General features: G+C 41.5%; 1 protein-coding gene across 1 annotated transcript in view; it reads left to right on the forward strand.

The window, feature by feature from the left end:
• Window positions 1–18,209, forward strand: part of TBXAS1 (thromboxane A synthase 1) — a 198,592-nt gene that overhangs the window by 129,858 nt on the left and 50,525 nt on the right. Inside the window, exon 6 of the mRNA XM_019474392.1 lies at window positions 16,393–16,509. Coding sequence (XP_019329937.1) covers window positions 16,393–16,509 — 117 coding nt within the window. The remainder of the gene's footprint in view (window positions 1–16,392; window positions 16,510–18,209) is intronic.

The raw sequence follows: 18,209 nt of genomic DNA on the forward strand, positions 1-18,209 counted from the left end.
TGTGGGGATATTTTTTCTGAAGCTTATTCAGCCTAATAGCATGGGTTTTCAACAGTCCCTCACTTCTGACTTCTGAAACTGTTATTTGTCAGTAGCAGATTGGTTGGTTTGTTTACAGTTTTCTCCCTTTTCGCTATTCTTGACATATAGTAGAGCATCATGTCCTTTGACTCCTGCCTTTCCCAGTCTGCTTTTGTTAGAAGAAGAGTAATTAGTTTGTCACTTGTTCCAGAATTGGTATAGGCTCAGATCACAACATTCAAGTTGGCCTTTTCACATACTTGAGCAGTCAGAGTTCAGACCCAGTACTTTGCTTTGTTTTCATGTCTTTATCCATATTTGGAGATAACGATAACTCACCTGCCCATGAACAAAAAGTCCTTTTGAAGCATCTGATGGTAGAGGAACCCGTTCAGGTCTATGCAAGTGATGTTTCACAGCACAGAGAAGTGATTTACATGTACCTACCCAGAAGCCTAGAAGTTCAGCACTGAGCATTGGAGCAGATGTGACACAGCAACATATGATAGTTTGAATGGTTGTCATGTACCATGCCTAAGATCTGTGTAGCCTAGCTGGGTGTCCTCTTTCAAAGGTGGCCAGCAGCAGAAGTCAAAAGACTACCATAATAGCAAGACAGACAGTGACAGTAATCTTCCTTCTGGCTTATCTGCCCAGCCTCCAGCAAGCAGTGCTGTGGTGACTTCCAGTGCCAGAGGTTTCATCTGGGCGTCATTTCACCTAATGGCTCCATTGGCTACAAATCATTTTCCCCCCACCACTTTTGAATCCTTTCCATTAACTATTACGCAAGCAGGTGACTTTTTTCATGGATGTGCTTTTTGTTTCGAATGTGATAGGAGTTATATTGGGGGACTTGTGTGTGTGCAAGTGAAGTTCATTCCTCTTCAGTGAGAGTTAATGTGATACACGTGGGCATTATTATACTAATTCTTGCAAGCCTCTGCTCTTCATGTTAAGTCTTTTAAATGTAGTATTGTCATCTCAGAAGTAGTGGGAATAATTCTCTCTTTAGTCATTCATTCAGATAGCTTAATCCATTTACCTGCCTTTATGTTTATATTTGAACTTAAACATATGAAAGGTTTTTTCCTTTCCTTTTTTTAAATATATTATGATAATATTCTTATCTAGCACAATGCTAACAACCTTTTAAGATGTCTTAGCTGGACTTACCATTCTCACAGCAAGGCCTACAGAATGGATCATGTGAGCATTCCTCATCTGGTTCAGCTCAGAAGCTAATCCATCTTAGTTTATGTATCAATGCGGACTTTTTCAAAACTATGCAGGCTGACTTGGCACTGAAGCAGATGATGAGTGCTCACACGGGCTCTCCACCAGCTCCATTTCAATGGTGGTAATCTCCAATAGATGGGGGGTGGTGAACAGCTGATGGGGTAGTAGCATCCTAAATCGATGCAGCTGTTTTTGTAGTGGTTCTCTGACCAGAGCCTGGAAAGTTGTCTTCTGATCTTTACAAAATTACCTAGCAATTAACTCCAGTAGATTTGTTCTAAGCAGAAATTTTTGCCATCCTGGCTTTATGCTTGTGATCGTACACTATGTAATGTTCATTCTGCAAGAGTAAAACCTCCATGGGAAAGGATGTTTAGAGATGATGTGCTCCTTACCACTGAAAGTGTGTTGCAGCTATAAATCTTACAGATCCTAAGTGAAAAATGAGTCGGCAGGTCTTATTTTAGTCTCCAGTGAGAATTCTTCTTTGTTTATATAGCAACCACATATCTTGGCACCATTTGTTGTAAATAGTTGATAGCAAATAGTTGGCTGGTCTGAGCCTTAGGAAGGGAACGCGCTGCAGTGTGTTATGCAGGTGCTGGGGAAGCGCTGCGCTGTGCACGCAATGCTCCCGACCACGACCAAGGAAAGTTGCAGAGCACTTGCCAGTGCTGCTGACTTTTTGTCAGCATTAAATTCCTCACACTTAAAAGAAAAAGGAAAGAGGAGGGAGGGGTGTAAAATTCAAGTCTTCACACTGCATGGCTTGCTCCCAGCTCTCCAGTGTAACGAGTGCTCCCTTCTTTGAGCACACCTGGCCACTGCTCATTTTCACGTTGATTCACCTGTTTCTGAAGGCTCGGTGATGGCTAGAAGAGGCTCCATTTAGCCCCACAGACATGTACGCAGCAGCAGATATATACACGGATCAGGAAACAGCTATCCTGCAGCAAAAGAAAAGGGTTGTTGATCATTGTTAATTATTTACTCCTGCCAGTCTCCTCTCACTGGTGTTAAGCAATAGAAACTAAAATAACTACGTTCTTTACTGAAATAATGTCCCATTCTTCTTTTCCTTTCACGCTTGCTCTTGCAGAAAAGGGTTTGGGGAAATAAGTAGTAAAAACAAGAACTATCTTGCACTGTTGTTCTCTGCTAGATTAATTGTAAGTTGAAGATACACAAGATACTCTTTTTTTCCCTTTTCAAGGCAATTGCAAAGGACAGTTTCCCCATTTCCCTTTCCATTTTCAGTATGCGCATTTAGATGAAGCTAAAACTGCACTCTTGCACTTTTTATGCAGCTTTCCTAAAATAATTCTGAATAATTTAACAATAGTTCAGAAACATTCCAGTTTAACCAGTCGTTGACCTTCAGTCACATTTTAATGTCGTCAGGACTATACTGGTATTTCATCAGTTCCAAAGAAGCTGTATAGTAGCAGAGGCAATGGTGATACCTATAATTAAAGTTGCCCAATGTCTTCCATTACAATGTTCACCTTTCAGTAGATTATAAAACTTTAACTGCTTCAATTAATATTTTCCGTTTAGAATTTTTCAGTCAAAATGGTCTCGCTATTTTGGAGAAGAAGCCTAGGGAAAAGATAGGGTTATTTATTCATTGTGGGGAAAAACAAATCCAAAGTCTTTGACTTTAGCTTTGTTCCTTCTAGTGTAAGGGCTGGATATAAAAAATACTTTGAAAATCTGACCAAACTGCTTAAGTTTATAAGCCCCTGAAGAATCTCAGTAAACACAGACTCAACAAAAATTATTAAAGAACAAGGAAACTCACTTGCTAGTATCGCTCTCTGGTGACAGGGCTCTACAGATCACTAACTTCTACAAGTTGTCATGTGAGCTTTATGTCTAAAGGTTGAGAATCCTGAGTTTGTGACTGATTCATTTCACATGAAAGATTTTTTTTTTATATGTAACATTAAAACCTTTCAGGACGTTATTTTCTTTATAAATGTTATATGTGCAAAATCAAATAGAGATCCTGTGGGCAAAACCAGAATAGGATAACATAACTATAGAATTGGACCCATTTTTGCATATGCTTTAGGATACAAAGACTGCATTCAGTCTAAGATTTTCAAACCTTTTAACGCTTTATTTTGCTCTGTTAATTTCCTCTTAATATAATCGTAACCGACTGCAGTAAGAATAGATGGCATGATATATTACCAGCATCAAGAATTAAAAAAAATATATACCTTCCATAACCCTTAATGTTTTCTGAGATTTGGTTAGGAAATGTGTGGAAGATAGAAGTTTCATGTTGTGGCTGATTTTGAAGAGTCAAAAGCCAAAATAAAAATAAAAAGTTGATATTTTGTTTCAGTTACAGCTTCTAATGTACAGTCAAAGTTTTTTCAATTTGCAAAGTAAAGATATTTTGTTCCAAAAACATATATTGCAAGATATTTTGTTGGAACTTTTCTCCATTTTTTCTTCCAGAAAGCCTGGAAAAACAAATTGATTTTGCAGTATTTCCAGTTCTCTCAACCATGCGGCTTTATTTAAGCTTCTTGAACCAGCTCTGGTTTTATTTTGTTTAATATTTGATTTGAGTTTTTAGAGGGAATGCCCCCTCCCTAATTGGTGTTTCACCATGTCAGATTAGACGTTCTCTGGATGCCCCGGCTGCTGGATGGTGCAGCCTTGGTTTTTCCCTCCTCAGTGGTCAAGTGGGACAGCTCTCATTTCCCCACTTTTTTCAGCTTTTCCCTTGGTGCTCGCGATAGCTTTTATATTATATTGGCAGTACGCAGTCAGTTTTGCCTGTAAGAACTTAGGCTGGTCCCAGAGTTAAGATTTATTCTAAGTAAAAATTTCAGCAGGGTTTTAGGCTTGTTGCAGAGGGTTATTTTTTCAATTTAAAGATCCCTTTTATTTATCAGGCTGTTGGATGCTGGGGGGATTCAGCAGCGACCTTAGATGTGGGAGAAGCAGCTGTGCAGATGCAAAACGAGTTCTTGTGATGTGGGAGCGCGTGCTGCACTGGCCAGCACTGATGGTTGGAAACTAAAACTCCTTCCTTTCTCCTCCCACCCACCAGTAAAGCTGGGCTTGGAAGTGCAGATACCGATAACTTGCAAAAATGCTAGGTGCGTGCAATCAAGTGTGTTGTGCGTGCTGAGTATGGGTGCAGCCTGGCAATTTCACTGGATGTGTGGTCTTCTAGAGACTGAGTCCTCTTTTCTCCTTCAAATGGGAAGTCCCAGCAGGCAGGACTGTGGCAACCTCCACTCGAGTTCCCTGTTGTCTTTCCGCGTGTGCCTGGCTGTTGTGGGGTTAATACTCAGTGAAAGGTTGCAGGTGTTTCATTCTCACAGCTGGCACATGCTCCTTCCCTGGGCACTCGATAAAAGAGAATCTAAATCCCAAATACTGCTCTGTCCTAGTGTGCGTTTGCTGAGCTTCCAGCTTGTCTATGCCTGAAATGCTAGTGATGGCTTTCTGGGCAAGATAAGGGGGAGAGAATTCGGGATCTGACCCATCCCTCTAGTTGCATGTCATGGTGACAACGCAGTAAAACTCAAGCGATGGTGTGGTGAAACAGGCCCTCCAAATGCTGTGTCGCCTGAAGGAGGCCTGTTTTGCAAGAAAGGGATCAGTGAGCTCTGGGGTGTGGGCTCCAATCTGTGGGGTTTTTGGTTGTTTTAAAATTTTATCTTATCCTAGAACTCTTAAGATGACAGGATATGGTGATGTGCTTCACGCTTCATAATCCACACTGCTTGCTATTACAAGCCTAATATGTTTGAGAATGCAAAAGTAGCTGATACTGTTAATATATTTTGAACAAGGTACTTGCTGATACTCAGAGGAGCATTTTAGCTGCTCTCCTGGAAGAAATCAAATAAGAGCGATGTGAGGAACAGTCTGGTTACAGGTTGTTTGGGAAGTGAGGCTGTTTTACTGAAATTGCGAGCTCCAGGGAACTCATGATAAGTCCTGTAATATTATCTGTATGCAATAGGACTTTATTATTGTTGAAATTATCTTATGACAAACACTTAATTCTCGATGTGCTCAAATTAATTTGTGAGTGTCAAATGAACAAATGCTATTTCATATAAGCATTATAAGCACGTTTTGACATGCTTTGATAAATTAGGATTTTTTTTTTTTTTACTTGATTGAAACCAGACAAATAACCACAAATATGAAATCTTGGAAGATAAAATCCTGAAAGTGTGCTATGCAACTACTTACAAAGTTTTATAGCCTAGCTCTTCTTGAGGGACAAATAAATGAGGAACGAAAGCAGCTACTACTATCAGGAAAATGCATTAGTGTTTTGACAGATAGATGTGGAGATCTTAATACGCAAAGTTTGTTTTTTTCCCCTGATGTGTAAGTCTGCACTTAATGTAATTAGAAACAATTGTGAAATAGCAGGCAGGGAATTCAAATTCTTCAGTTAAGCGGATATTGCAAATGTTATTTGTTGACAGCTTGTCGTGCTGCCATTACAGCTGACCTGGAGTTTTCTTTCTGAACGACTGTTCAAAGGAAAACTAACATAAAAAGAGACATATTTGGCCAGGGAGTGCTCTGTCTCTGACTAGCAGCAGATGCTTAGAGAAAGAGCAGAACAGGGCAAGTGCAGAGTGGTATTTCCTATAGAATAGCCCCCTAGCATCTGACTGTCCATGGCTTTTGGACTTCCTGAGCTTGCGGTTGCATCCGTGTTTTTAATTTTTAATAACCCCTTTTTCCAGTAGTTTGATTTAAATAGCATCTTGAACCCATTTGTATTTTTGCTTGTGAAGACTCCTCACGGTTTTCAGACTTTTATTTTCTTTGTTTGACGTTGTTTTCAAATTTCCATTTTGGCATTGGAGAGAAAAAAGGTGAAATACTTTTTCCTTGAGTTGTTTCGCATGTACTGGAGATCATTGGTCTGAAGTACTGATTGCAAATGTTCTGTTTCAAATTAGATAAATGACAGTTTGAAATACATTTTGTTTACCGGGATGTTGTCACGCAGGAAATGGGATATTAGGCAACAACTTTGAGGTGCTGCATGGGAACTTGGAAGACTGATAGAAACCCTTTGAAAAGACTCTCAGCTTTTGGTCATGTTTATTACTTACTCACTTGTTTACTTTTAGTGTTTCTCAGTGCTTTGAGATTTTAAGCTAGACTGGCCTGTTTATAATTTTGTTTCTATATTACAACATCTGAGTGAAAGAGCTCAAACCAAAATTGTCAATAAAATATGAAATACATGAAAAAGTGACATTTTTTATATATGCTCTGCTCTGAAGAAAAGTTTTGCATGCAAGTAATATTTTTAAACTAAGCCATTGGTAAGTCTCCCCTTCACCTGTCTAGTTTGCCTCTGTTAGTAATCAGAAAGTCTTAAGCATTTAACCCCCATTTGAGGAGCTTAATTTGAAAATACAGATTAAAAACCTTTGCTCAGCAATACCTAGTGCTTGGAAGTGTCTTGAGTCCCTTGGAGCTCGTGGTTTCACCACTGATGTTTCTCAGGCACCTGCAATTCTTTTTCTAAGCATGGTCAAAAGCACTTTCGTGCCGAAGTGCTTAGCAATTTTGAGACCTACCTCGTGTTCAGCCTAGGAGACCTATGCATATGATGTTTCAAGAGCAGATGGCCCTCACAGGTACCTTCGAAACTGGCTGGTGGTTCATGCTCTGAAGAAAAAGTAGCAGCAGCAAACACATTCCTTTGAGTCACAAGAGAATGTGATGGAACTGGGCCTCTTCAATACAGTCCCCAGTGACAAGGGGAGCTAGCTGCCCCGAGTGCACGAAAAAGGCTTTCATACATTTTTCTCCCGCCAATTGTTCTAAGGTGCTCATCTCATCTCTCTGGGAAGTGCCCTACCTAGCCACCTACAGGTGATTCTTGGGGAAGATGCACTTGCAGCCTTATGTGTTGAAGCTACTCTGTATTCCATGTGGTCCTTGGCATTCATGGTAGAGAAGTTAGTGAATCTCTGCTGCGGTAGTCATCTGGATCAGGGAGGCCAAGTTTTCAGATACTACTACAAAATATTGCTGATCACAGAGGCCAAGGTTTCAGTTACTACTGCAAAATACTACTTATGTATCTTTATCTAATGATAGTTTTATATAAACAGACCTTGGAGAGGGACTGGTACTGTAGCCCATTTCACAAGGGGAATGAATGCTCTAAGTCCAGTCTCAGTTCACTCCTAAGTACTCCCTGGCAAGGACAGGAGGGCTTGGGACTACCCCTCCCTGCACCTTTCCCTAGCCTGTACTCCTGCTGTGATAGTTCTTTCCTTCTTCATTGTTCTTATTTCCTTACTCTTCTTCCCATCCTTCTACCCAGGAAGGAATTACAGCTTTTTCTCCTATGTGTGAGTTTGGTTCCCTCAGTGACGTTATGAAAGGGAGACACCACCATGACTTCCTTCACTTTTCAGTTGAAATAAAGGGAGTAATCCCTGATCACAGCGTAGTGGCCTCTCTTCTGGAGCACATTGTATTACGATGTCTATGAGAAGGGAGGTGGTGGGGCCCTAGGGAGGTGTGGGACTCTTCTTGCATTGCTGTCATGGCAGCTTGGACAACTCCATTCTCAGCTTTGGTGAATCCTCTTCTAAGGTATCTAACTGAAGACCCAAGGCATTTGGGTCAGGAGCCTAAAGTACAGGCAGTGAGATGCTGGGTAGTGCTTACAGTCTCTCTTGGTATTCTCCAGAATCTCCAAGGGTGCTGCAGCGATGTCTCTGAATGAGCAGACTATGGAATATGATGTTCATATGTAACGGAAAGATAAGCCCAAGTTCTTATGGGCATTGCCTGCCATTCCTATGTACACCAATGATTGAAAGCATGGGAATATATCTGTAGCAAAAGTTATTTGGAACTGTTTTTCTCCAAATTCTCCTTACAATCTGTAAAAGGAACCTTCTGGTCCTCAAGCTTTTCTCTAGGAAAAGTGTGCATAAACAGAGAGGCTTTTAATAGTGACTTTATCCAACATTAAAAAGTCCAGTTACATCAGCTAGAAAGTAGATTTAAACACTGTGTTTAAAAACTGCTTCTCAGCACAGCAGAAACTGTGTATAGAGCACAGGTTCTCTAGTACAACCTGAATTTGTTTGTAATACCAAAACTCCTAATTAATTAACAGTAAATACTTTTTTCTTTGGTTTGATGGTTTTGACCCCAAATACGCAAACTGACCACCATATGCAAACTCATGAAGGCATGGACTTAATTTTGATCTTGCTTACACCAACAAATGGATGATGTGTGACTTGCATCAGTCTGGGTCAGGCTGCAGGAGGCCATATGTGCTTATTTTAGCATTTATGAATGGTTATATTTACCTCATTGCAATGACTCGCTTTGGTTTCTATTGACAAAACCATGACTTAAGAGAATATTTGCGAAGACAAGAACAGATGTTTCCAGGCTGCTTGCCACAGAGAGGAAAAACCCAGTATTTATGTGTAAGCTGGTGTTGGCTGTGCCATTTTTCCAATGAGTAATGATGAACAGTAGCCATTAGTCAGTTGCTGAAGATCCTGACTTGACAACAAAGGAATGGGCTTGGAGATGCCTTTTTGTATAATGTGATCTATACAGTAGAGTGGAAGACAATTGCTGTAATCACTGAAACCAATTCTACCTTGTAACACACTTTTGAAGTGTCTGAATGACCAAGGAGAACCTAAAAGCTTAATGAAATAGATAATGCATGGATATTTTCTCCCCTTCTCCGCAAGCATGTTGGTTTCAAATTAAGCTAAAAGCTTTTACTAGACACTTTTATGAAATTGCAAAGCAACATAAGCTTTTTGGAGTTAGTTTGGTGATTTTCTTTTTCCCTCTGCAGCCATTAGAACACCTCCTGAATCATAGATACTAAAGTCAAACTTGTTTTAAATGGCCTTTTATAGAGGAGAAAAAAGTGTAATAGACTATCAGCAGCGTTAATGATGATCTGGGAGGGTTTTTGGGAAAGTGTTTGTGAAGAAATGTGTGTGCACAGTTTTAATGGTCAAGGAAGGACTGACTTCAGTCACCTGGGAGCAGCAGTGTGGGGTGTGTGGCATCTTAGGATTTGGATATGGAGTTCTGGAAAGGCAAATGAAGAATGAGCCTACTCTGGGAGAGACAACACCTGTGTGTAGCAATCACCTCTGGTGTTATATGGGTGGGGGGCCCCTCGCAGGCAGAGCAGAGAGGTGGGACAGACCCAGTAGTCTCCCACACTGGGGCATGGTGCTCAGTGGGCAATGCCAGGTCTTTGCCCTCCATGAAGGCTGTGATCTTTGGGTACAGAGTTGAGTCTTGCTCCAATATAATGATGATTTGTGAAGAGGAAGGTGATACACGTTTTGAAGAGACATGGCTATAACGTCTGTGTAAGCAGGAACCTGCTAGATGGAAATGATAATGAACTCAGGGTATATGACATAAACCAACTCTGTTTTGTTTTTAGTAACATGCAACAGAGTGCTCTCCTGCTTCAACCAGAAGCCACTACACAATGTGTCTTTGAATGTCATGAATGTGGGGAGAGCTGAGCATGACTTTTCCTCTTAAAAAACACCAAGCAAGTTTGAAGGAATATACTATATCAGTTTACCAACAGGGAATTTTTAAAACTAATACATGGAGGCATCTTCTGCCTTCCCAATTTCATGATCCACTTACTGCAGGCTTGGTAAGATGTATTTCTGGAGATATCTCAGGGTTTTTTTCTGTTACTTTTTTTAATAGGAAGTGTTATGTTGATCTGTAAGTGTCATGACACTGGCTGGATAAAATACCATCTGAGAAGTTCATGGGCGTACTGGTTCCACCTGCTGGCTGAACTGGTGGTGATGACCTGTCAATCAAGTGGTACAAGCAGGGTTTAACAAGTAATCTTATGAAAAGATTTTACAAATAATTCCTGTCTGAGGGATGGGGATAGAGTCTTGACTTTGTGCTACAAACTTTCTCTCTGGTTTTTCATTAAATTTCATTTAATTAAATTCAATTTTAAAATGCAATTTCTTAAGCAGGATGGCAATACCTAATCACAAGTGCACTTTTAGCAAGACAAGGACAGCAACCTTCTTTGCAAATAAGATGATGAACAAATTAACCCACTGATGTGCCAGCGCTGCTGTCTCCTCACCAGTTCTGGAGCTCACCCAGGGAGAGAAAGCCCAGACTTGTTCCCCCTAGAGCTATCACAGATACTGCATGGCATGACCGAGGACTGGGAGAAGGATGACCCCTTGCATTGGGAACATACCCCAAAAATTTCCCCAAAGAGGGAAGAGGGTGGGGATGGGGGGAACCCAGAGCTGGACTTAACCCTGGGTACTGCAGCGTCCATGGGTACAGAAGAAAGGCTGGAGGTGAGAGGAGCGAATGGCTCTCGTTAGCATGGGTTGTAGGGTTGAGACTAGGGCTAGAGTTCACGGGAGCGTGGGCATGGGATTCCAGTTAAACCTGGATCCTGCAAAGCCTGCAAGGCTAGAAGAAAGCTGAGGACTTACATGAAGGCAAATGGTGTTTGCTAGGTATGACTAGCAAACGCCAGAATTAGTGTTGGAGTTACTGTTAGGATTTGGGATTTTGGGTGCTCTAGAGCTTAGTTCTTTGTTTGAATCTCACGAGGCTTTCAGTGCTGAGGGTTGGCTCCAGCAGAAGTAAATCTTTTTTGATTGGTTTTGTTAGCACTAGGCTATGATTAAGTCTAAGTTTAAGATAACAAAGTTTCCGAGATCCTATTTTATAGAGTTTCATTTCTTGCTGTGTTGTCAAAGCACATGGAGTAGATTAGCAGCTGGTTCTATGGAGGTGAATATTTATATTGTAGGTTTTGGAGCTAGTAGGTTTTTGAAGGTCTTTAGAGGTGCCCTTTAGATTCTTTGAAGATTCACCTTTTCAGAATATTTTAAGAGTACATGGCTGCATTAACTTTCTTCTGCTGGTTGGAAACCTTCATCCCTAATTTTTCTACCAAAGGAAGAAGAGAAGGTTTCTGAGGGAACATCGTGTTGCTGCTACCGTTCTTCCTGCACCAGGCAGTCATTGCTGGCTGCCAGAGGTTCAGTCTAGCCTGCTAGTGACAAACTCGGAAAAGGAGCAAATGATTTATGAATCACACAAAAGGCTACAGTTATATTCCAGAATAAAACAGGGACAGGGTATTAGTGCATGAGTAGGTCCTACAGATGTCCATACTGACATGCTTCTTAGCATGGTTTTTGTCCTGAATCAATTAGTTGTCCCCCAGGCATGGTTTGGGCACAGTTCAGGAGGTGAACATGCACCACGACCATAAGCAGTTCAGATATGGCCGAAGTGATTTAACCTTGGGGACAGGAGGTGTTCTGTACCGCTTGGCCTCAGAGCCAGAGAAGAATCGCTTGTCTGAATTATTTAGTAATACACAGCAAGCCAAATTGACTCAGGGACAAACAAGCCAATAACTGGGTCTGAAGGGTCAGCCTAAGGAACAGCTTAATGGGGAGGGAATTTCTGCATCAATTGCAAAGATGCTGCTCACCTGCAAACTTTATTTTGTTTTCTGTTTTAAAAGTTCTGCTGTTTTAAAGGATTTGTTTGGAAGCAAATCCTTCCAATTTTCTTTGTTGTTTCTGATGGCATGTCTGTGATTGTAGGAACTCGGTAGCACTGTGCAGGTATGCTGCAGCAGATTACCATGCTGCCAGTAGTTTTCATGCAGCGTTACTGTACCGCGGTCAGAAATGGTCGATTACACAGGAGAAGGAAGCGCAGAGCAGTTGTTGAGTATTTAGGTAATGCTAGATGGAATATGAGTCTGATTGCATTTGACTTAAAAGCAACCTCCTTCCCTGCCTAAAATCAAGAATCACACCCCTGAAATATTACAGCTGCCTCACGTGGTAATTTTTTTAGTGATTGTTATAGGCTCAAGAATTCTCAGATACAGCTAGTACTTTGTCCATTCAGAGAGAGGTGACACTTCATCTTTCACTAAGACACTTGAGGCTCATTCTCTTACCAAATCCATTTTCATTCCTTCTATATGAACCTGTAACATAGGTTATGCAATTAGGAGGAAAGTGTTTGCAGAAACGATAAGGAAAACCTGATAAATGAAATCTGCTATACACTGTCAGTCACACTGATGCTGTTCCAATAAACACAAACATGTTTTTGTGTAGCCAGCTTAAAGAGACAGAGTAAAATAATTTATGGCCAAAATTGTCTTTCCTTCCTTGCCGCATTTATATGTATATAATACTATACACACCAAAAATAAGTTAAGGGAGCATTACTGACATAAAGTAGAGTGCTAAAAAGGCAATGCTATGGTTAGTGTCATAGTTATAACATTATAGTTAACAGGCTTTTTGTTCAGTAACTGGGCTCCTCTCTGTGAATGTGCTATATACAGTCTTTATACAATTAGGAGCATTTTTTAGGGTGAATGTTTGGTTTTAGGAAAGGGTTTTGCTTTCAAGACAAATGCAGTCAGATTTATATCGCATCTGTTATTATCTAAGTGGAGCCTTGTCTTCCAGAGGAGATTTGTCTTCTAGAGTGCACAGATTGGGCAGCCTTCAATTTAGGAGTGGATGCAAAATACTTTTCCAAGTGTTGCCCTATAATTTTTTCCCTTTTTTTTTTTCTGTACACTATTCAGACCTTGCTTGGAAGACAAAATCAGTCATTTCCTTGTGGGAATTGTTATTCTGCTCTTTCACTGTAGTCTGTACACTATTCAGACCTTTTAGGAGTGGATGCAAAATACTTTTCCAAGTGTTGCCCTATAATTTTTTCCCTTTTTTTTTTTCTGTACACTATTCAGACCTTGCTTGGAAGACAAAATCAGTCATTTCCTTGTGGGAATTGTTATTCTGCTCTTTCACTGTAGTTTCTGAGTGCCTCAGAAATGTTAATGTATCATTAGCAGTTCTGAGGAGGTGATGTGATATCTCCACTTTATAAATCAGGAGTGAAGGCTGGTGGTTGAAGCACAGGACTGAGAGTGTTTGCTAGTTTGGGGGCCCCATTCAATGACCTGATTTCTTGGACTAATGCATTTTGTATGATCAAGGCACACTCCCTGTTGTTGATTTCCGTGGCACTAGTGAGTGCTCAGGAGCTCTGCAGTCGGCCTCTGGCCTTGAAACTGAAGACCAAAGAAGTAAGGAATACTTATTTGGTGACCAGCTGAGTCAAAATTTAGTGTAAAGGGCTTCCCTAGCAGCACATAAGAACTGTGGAGCAGAGGCTAGCATACAGTACTTTCTCCAAGGATGATGCTCATTTCCAGTTGTCCGGAGTTTCTTTCTTCTGATTCTCCTATGCCTTTGAATATCTGTAACAAATGAGGCAGTGCTCCATTGAGTGATGGTCTCCCTAGCTGCGCTTCTGATCCTCAGAACAGATACCTACTGACAAGTTAGAAAACAGATCATTTATTTAAAGAGGATACTCAGAGAAAACAGTCCAAACCACTTCAGCTTTGACAGCCTGTCCCAAATTTTCCTTGTTATTGCATGAAATAGGATATTCTATGTATACATTAAAAATGTGCCCATATTTTATCTTACAGTAGTCATCTGATGACCTGAGACTGACCTGAGTCAGTCTCTTCCTTCAGCTTAATATCCTGTTACGTACTCTTCTACTTGAAAACAGCTCATCTTTGCTCAAAACTGGTCTGTAGTGTCAGCTCAGTGACATTAGTTTACTACACTGGGTGGTGTTGCTGAGAATGTAAAACTATCCCATTAGCCTGTTTGCAATATAAAACAGGCTTCTGCATTTTACAAGCTTATGCAGTGTAGCAAGATTCTGGCAAGTGTAAAGGAAAAAGGTGTTAAGGAGAGCTGGCAGCTCCTTAAAGAGAAGATATTAAGCGCAAACTCTTCCAATAAGGAAGAGAGTTAAGGAGGTGCAGTAGAAGACCAGTGTAGCTAAATTGTCAGCTCTTCATGGCCCCTGAAGAGAAGTAGTTTTTTTTACAGAGTCGGAAATAGGTCAGATTTCCAAGAACGAGGATAAAAAAATAGCATGTAGGGACAATAAAATCAGAAGTCTCGAAGCACAAAATGAGATAAAAGTATCCGGATGTGTAACAGGTGGTAAGAACTCATTTTTCATGTACATTAGTAATAAAAGAAGGCCTGAAAGAAAATGTTAGAGAGTGAAAGGGATCAACAGATGGCATTGGGAAGGCCAAAGTGTCTTTGGTTTGTTTGGGTCTTTCCCAGTAAAGTAGATACTGCTGCTACTGAAAACATGAGGGACTGTACTGCCACTGCTACCTTGGGCAGGTAGGCAGGGGCCTGGGTGCCTGAAGATCTCACATGCATAAATGATTGTCTCTGTACAGCCTGATATCTACAGAGGTGTATACCTTCCACCTCCACCTACCAATTTTAGGATGGTTTGTCTGGAGGGCATTGCTGTATGATGCCTGAAATACTGATTGAAGATGACTTGGAAAGTGTTTAGGAAAGTCCACTGTCAGAAGGGAAGCATGAGCTGGGAGGATCCCAGAGGTGGCTTCTTTGCAAGTACTATTCTGTACTTTTGTTAATGGTTTAGATGATGGCACTGAGTGCGATAACAATTTATATAGAAGGCACTAAGCTGGTAAGGATGAAAGATGCTATGAAAGAAAGGGCTACAATTCAAAGTGGTCTTGATCAGTTGGAGAAGTAATGGTCGCAGTTCAATAAGGACATGTTCTATATACCACTCTTAGGAGTAACCAACTTTAATGATAAAGGCCGAGGAATAACTTCCTAGGGAGCAATTATTCAGAAAAAAGTCTGAGAGTTACAGGGACCCACAAGCCAGTACATGAGTCGACATTGTCATGCTGTGGTATGTAGTATTCTGGGGTGAATAGAGAGGAATATAGCCTGCAGAACGTATGAAAAAAAATCCTTCCTTGTCTGGAGTACCGTGTCAAGTCACAGGGACTATACCTTGAGAAAGATGTAAATCAACAAGACTAGGCAGAGGGACAGCAGCAAGACTGAACAAACAGTCCCAGATAACGTGACTGATAAGTACATATTGAGCGAATTGGTGTTATTTGGGGTAGATGGCAGCAATATGATTAGTGGTTATTATAGCCTTCTGTATATATGGGCTGCTGCAAAGAGCAAGAGAATAACATGTTTTCTATGCCTGTGATAGCACAAAGACTAAAGACCATAAGTTCCAGCAAGAGAGATGGTCCTACCATGGTAAGAGTAGTCCAGCACTGGAAGAGTTTGCGTAGGGAGGTTATTGAATCTCCATTGTTGTAGGCCTTCAAGAACAATTAGGAAACATCCTCTGGCAATAATATAAGTTGTAGTAGATTCTGCTATGGGGCTGGACATCTCTTGACGCCTCTTCTAGGTGTAATTGCGTTGTTTTCTGACACGCTTCCTTTTTCATCCTTTTACTCCTTGGTGGATATCGCTATTTTCTGGATAGGGATTTCTTAGTTGGTGGGGGGGGTTAAAATTTAGCAAATCTATAGCAGTCATCTTGGTACAGAACTTCATGGGGCAGTGCTTTAAACTGCTATGTTTCACCAATTGCTGAAGCTGTAAGAATCCCAGGCCACAACTTCTTATTGAGAGTGTTCCTTATAGACAGAGTAAGGACTGGGACTTGCTTTCTAATCAACATATTTTCTGAAGACTTTTAAAATGCATGTAACAGTCTGACATACCAGCTGTCACCAGAAATCTTGTCCCCCACTGACACCCGCGTGCGGTGCGTTGGCACTCATGTCACACAAAGAGGGAGTGTTGACAGGTCCTCTTGCTAGTCACCTTAGAAAGGGAGGAAAGAAGCCAGGGTTCAGCAAAGGAGAACTGGCAATCATAGGAGAACACCAGGAACGGCAGAACCAGAACAGTCTGAGCAAGGAGTTACTGGACTGGCCCGGGACATTTACAAGCCCAAGAGGAAATGCGTGCAGCAAAACAGAAATTTTCTCCAGCCTAATCCATGTTTAGCTTGGTGTTTGGGACTGATCTGAACCTCTTTCATCATGGGACAGCAGTTCAACGCCATTCATGGCCAATCTTTCCAAGTTCCAGAGTCTCGAGTAGCTCTATTTGCATTTGTGTTAGAACTGAATCATGTTTTCTTTTGACTTAGAAGCCGAGCTTGATTTCCAAGCCAATGCTTGACAGCATCCTTTGTCTTCGTGATGACAGATGGAAGTATGTCCGGAGCCTCCTGACCCCAGCCTTCAGCGATACCAAACTGAAAGAGGTAAGTTGTAGACAGTGCTGCTTTCATAATTTAGAAGACATAATTGTTTTCTTTTGTGCAGGCATCTACTTTATATAGGTCCGTATTAAGGATAGGTAAAACCTATTACTTTGTGCCAGCTTATTTAGACCTGAAGAGCACATGCAGTAGAGCATATGTACGGTGTGGTCCAGGTCATAGACTGGTGAAAATCAGAATAGCTCATCTGAGGATATGATCCTCTGTCTTTCTCTATATAAGCCAGTTTGTCCATAAAAGTGTAGCAAACTCAAAAAGGACCCTTACACCTTCCTCTCCCTGCCCTGTTAGGAGTAAGCTAAAGTACAGGAAAGGTTATTGCTCCCAGTTGGAACATAGCTTTTTGTGATTTGCAGAGTCAGCAGCTCTCACGTTAACACGGGAACTGCTGTCAGTCTATTTTCATTTCCCCATCTCCTTCCCCCCCCCTCCTCCTTTTATTCTTTAATCCTTTCATATAATAAAATAAGTCACTGGAACAGAATGTCATTGCCAGATAAATACCTCTGACTGAAAATAAATGTCTCCGTGCTGACCTGCTGCTAATTTCCTATAAATGTCTCAGCATTTACTTAGTCATGGGAACCCATTACCCGGTAACAAAGTCCTATTCCAGTGACACGATATCTCTTAATTAAACGCAGATAAATGATTGACTGGTTAAAGTCTTCTTTCAAGGGGGGGGGGAAAAACCCCACACAACAAAAAACCACCTCTTCCTTTATGTATTTTATTCTGAAGGGGAACCATGCCTCATTCTGGTGCCCAGTCCTGGGTTGTAAAATTTTCCACTGGGCAGACGCTTGTGTTGTTTTGACATGCCGCTGTCGAAATCCACAGTAACATCTAAATGTGTCTGGCTCTCCCAGCTCTATAGACAGCGGTCGCTTAGCAACGCTGGCTGTCACCTCCTTATTATGGTAAATTCTAATTGGCCGCCAGCCTGGCGGAGATGCTGATTAATCATGACTGACAATGCCATTGGTTATGCACCCCGACATTTGCTCTGTCACCGGCTCCATCGCGAAATTTTAGCGAGGCGAGGATGTTTAAATATGCAAGCGATTAGTTGCTCATGGCGTTGTGGGGAGAGGAGAGTTTTGCATTTTCCTAGCGGAAATTAATCTGCCTTACTGCAGGTCATCGGCTCTTTGCTGGCGGACTAACAAAAGATAAAGCCGTGCTCCCCTCAATTTGCGGAGAGCAACCTCTGCCGGCACCAGCTGGGCAGACTTGGAGGAGAGCGGTGAGGGCAAGCAGGCGGAGGCCCTGGGCGTCGTGCTTTGGGACCGGGCAGTCACGGGTTTGCAGGGTTTGACTGATTAAACTGGGGTGGGAGGAGAAGTCACGGTGCTCACTTTGCACTGCTTGGTGGTGGAGCTGCAACGCAGGAGGAGGGTAGTGGTAGGAGGTAAAATGGAGGGCTGGCTAGTGCCTGGTAGCTGTCTCACATGCAAAAATTGAGATCTTTATTTTTAGCCTGATAATCAACTTTCCCTGTGCTGCCTCTTCCAAACTCTGCAAGGGGTATCATAGAATCATAGAACCATTAAGGTTGGAAAAGTCTTCTAAGATCATCGAGTCCAACCGTCAACCCAACACCACCATGCCCACTAAACCATGTCCCTAAGTGCCGCATCTACACGTCTTTTAAACACTTCCAGGGATGGGGACTCAACCAC

Source organism: Aptenodytes forsteri, unplaced genomic scaffold, assembly GCF_000699145.1.
Source record: "Aptenodytes forsteri isolate BGI_AS27 unplaced genomic scaffold, ASM69914v1 Scaffold56, whole genome shotgun sequence".
Classification (NCBI taxonomy): Eukaryota; Metazoa; Chordata; class Aves; order Sphenisciformes; family Spheniscidae; genus Aptenodytes; species Aptenodytes forsteri.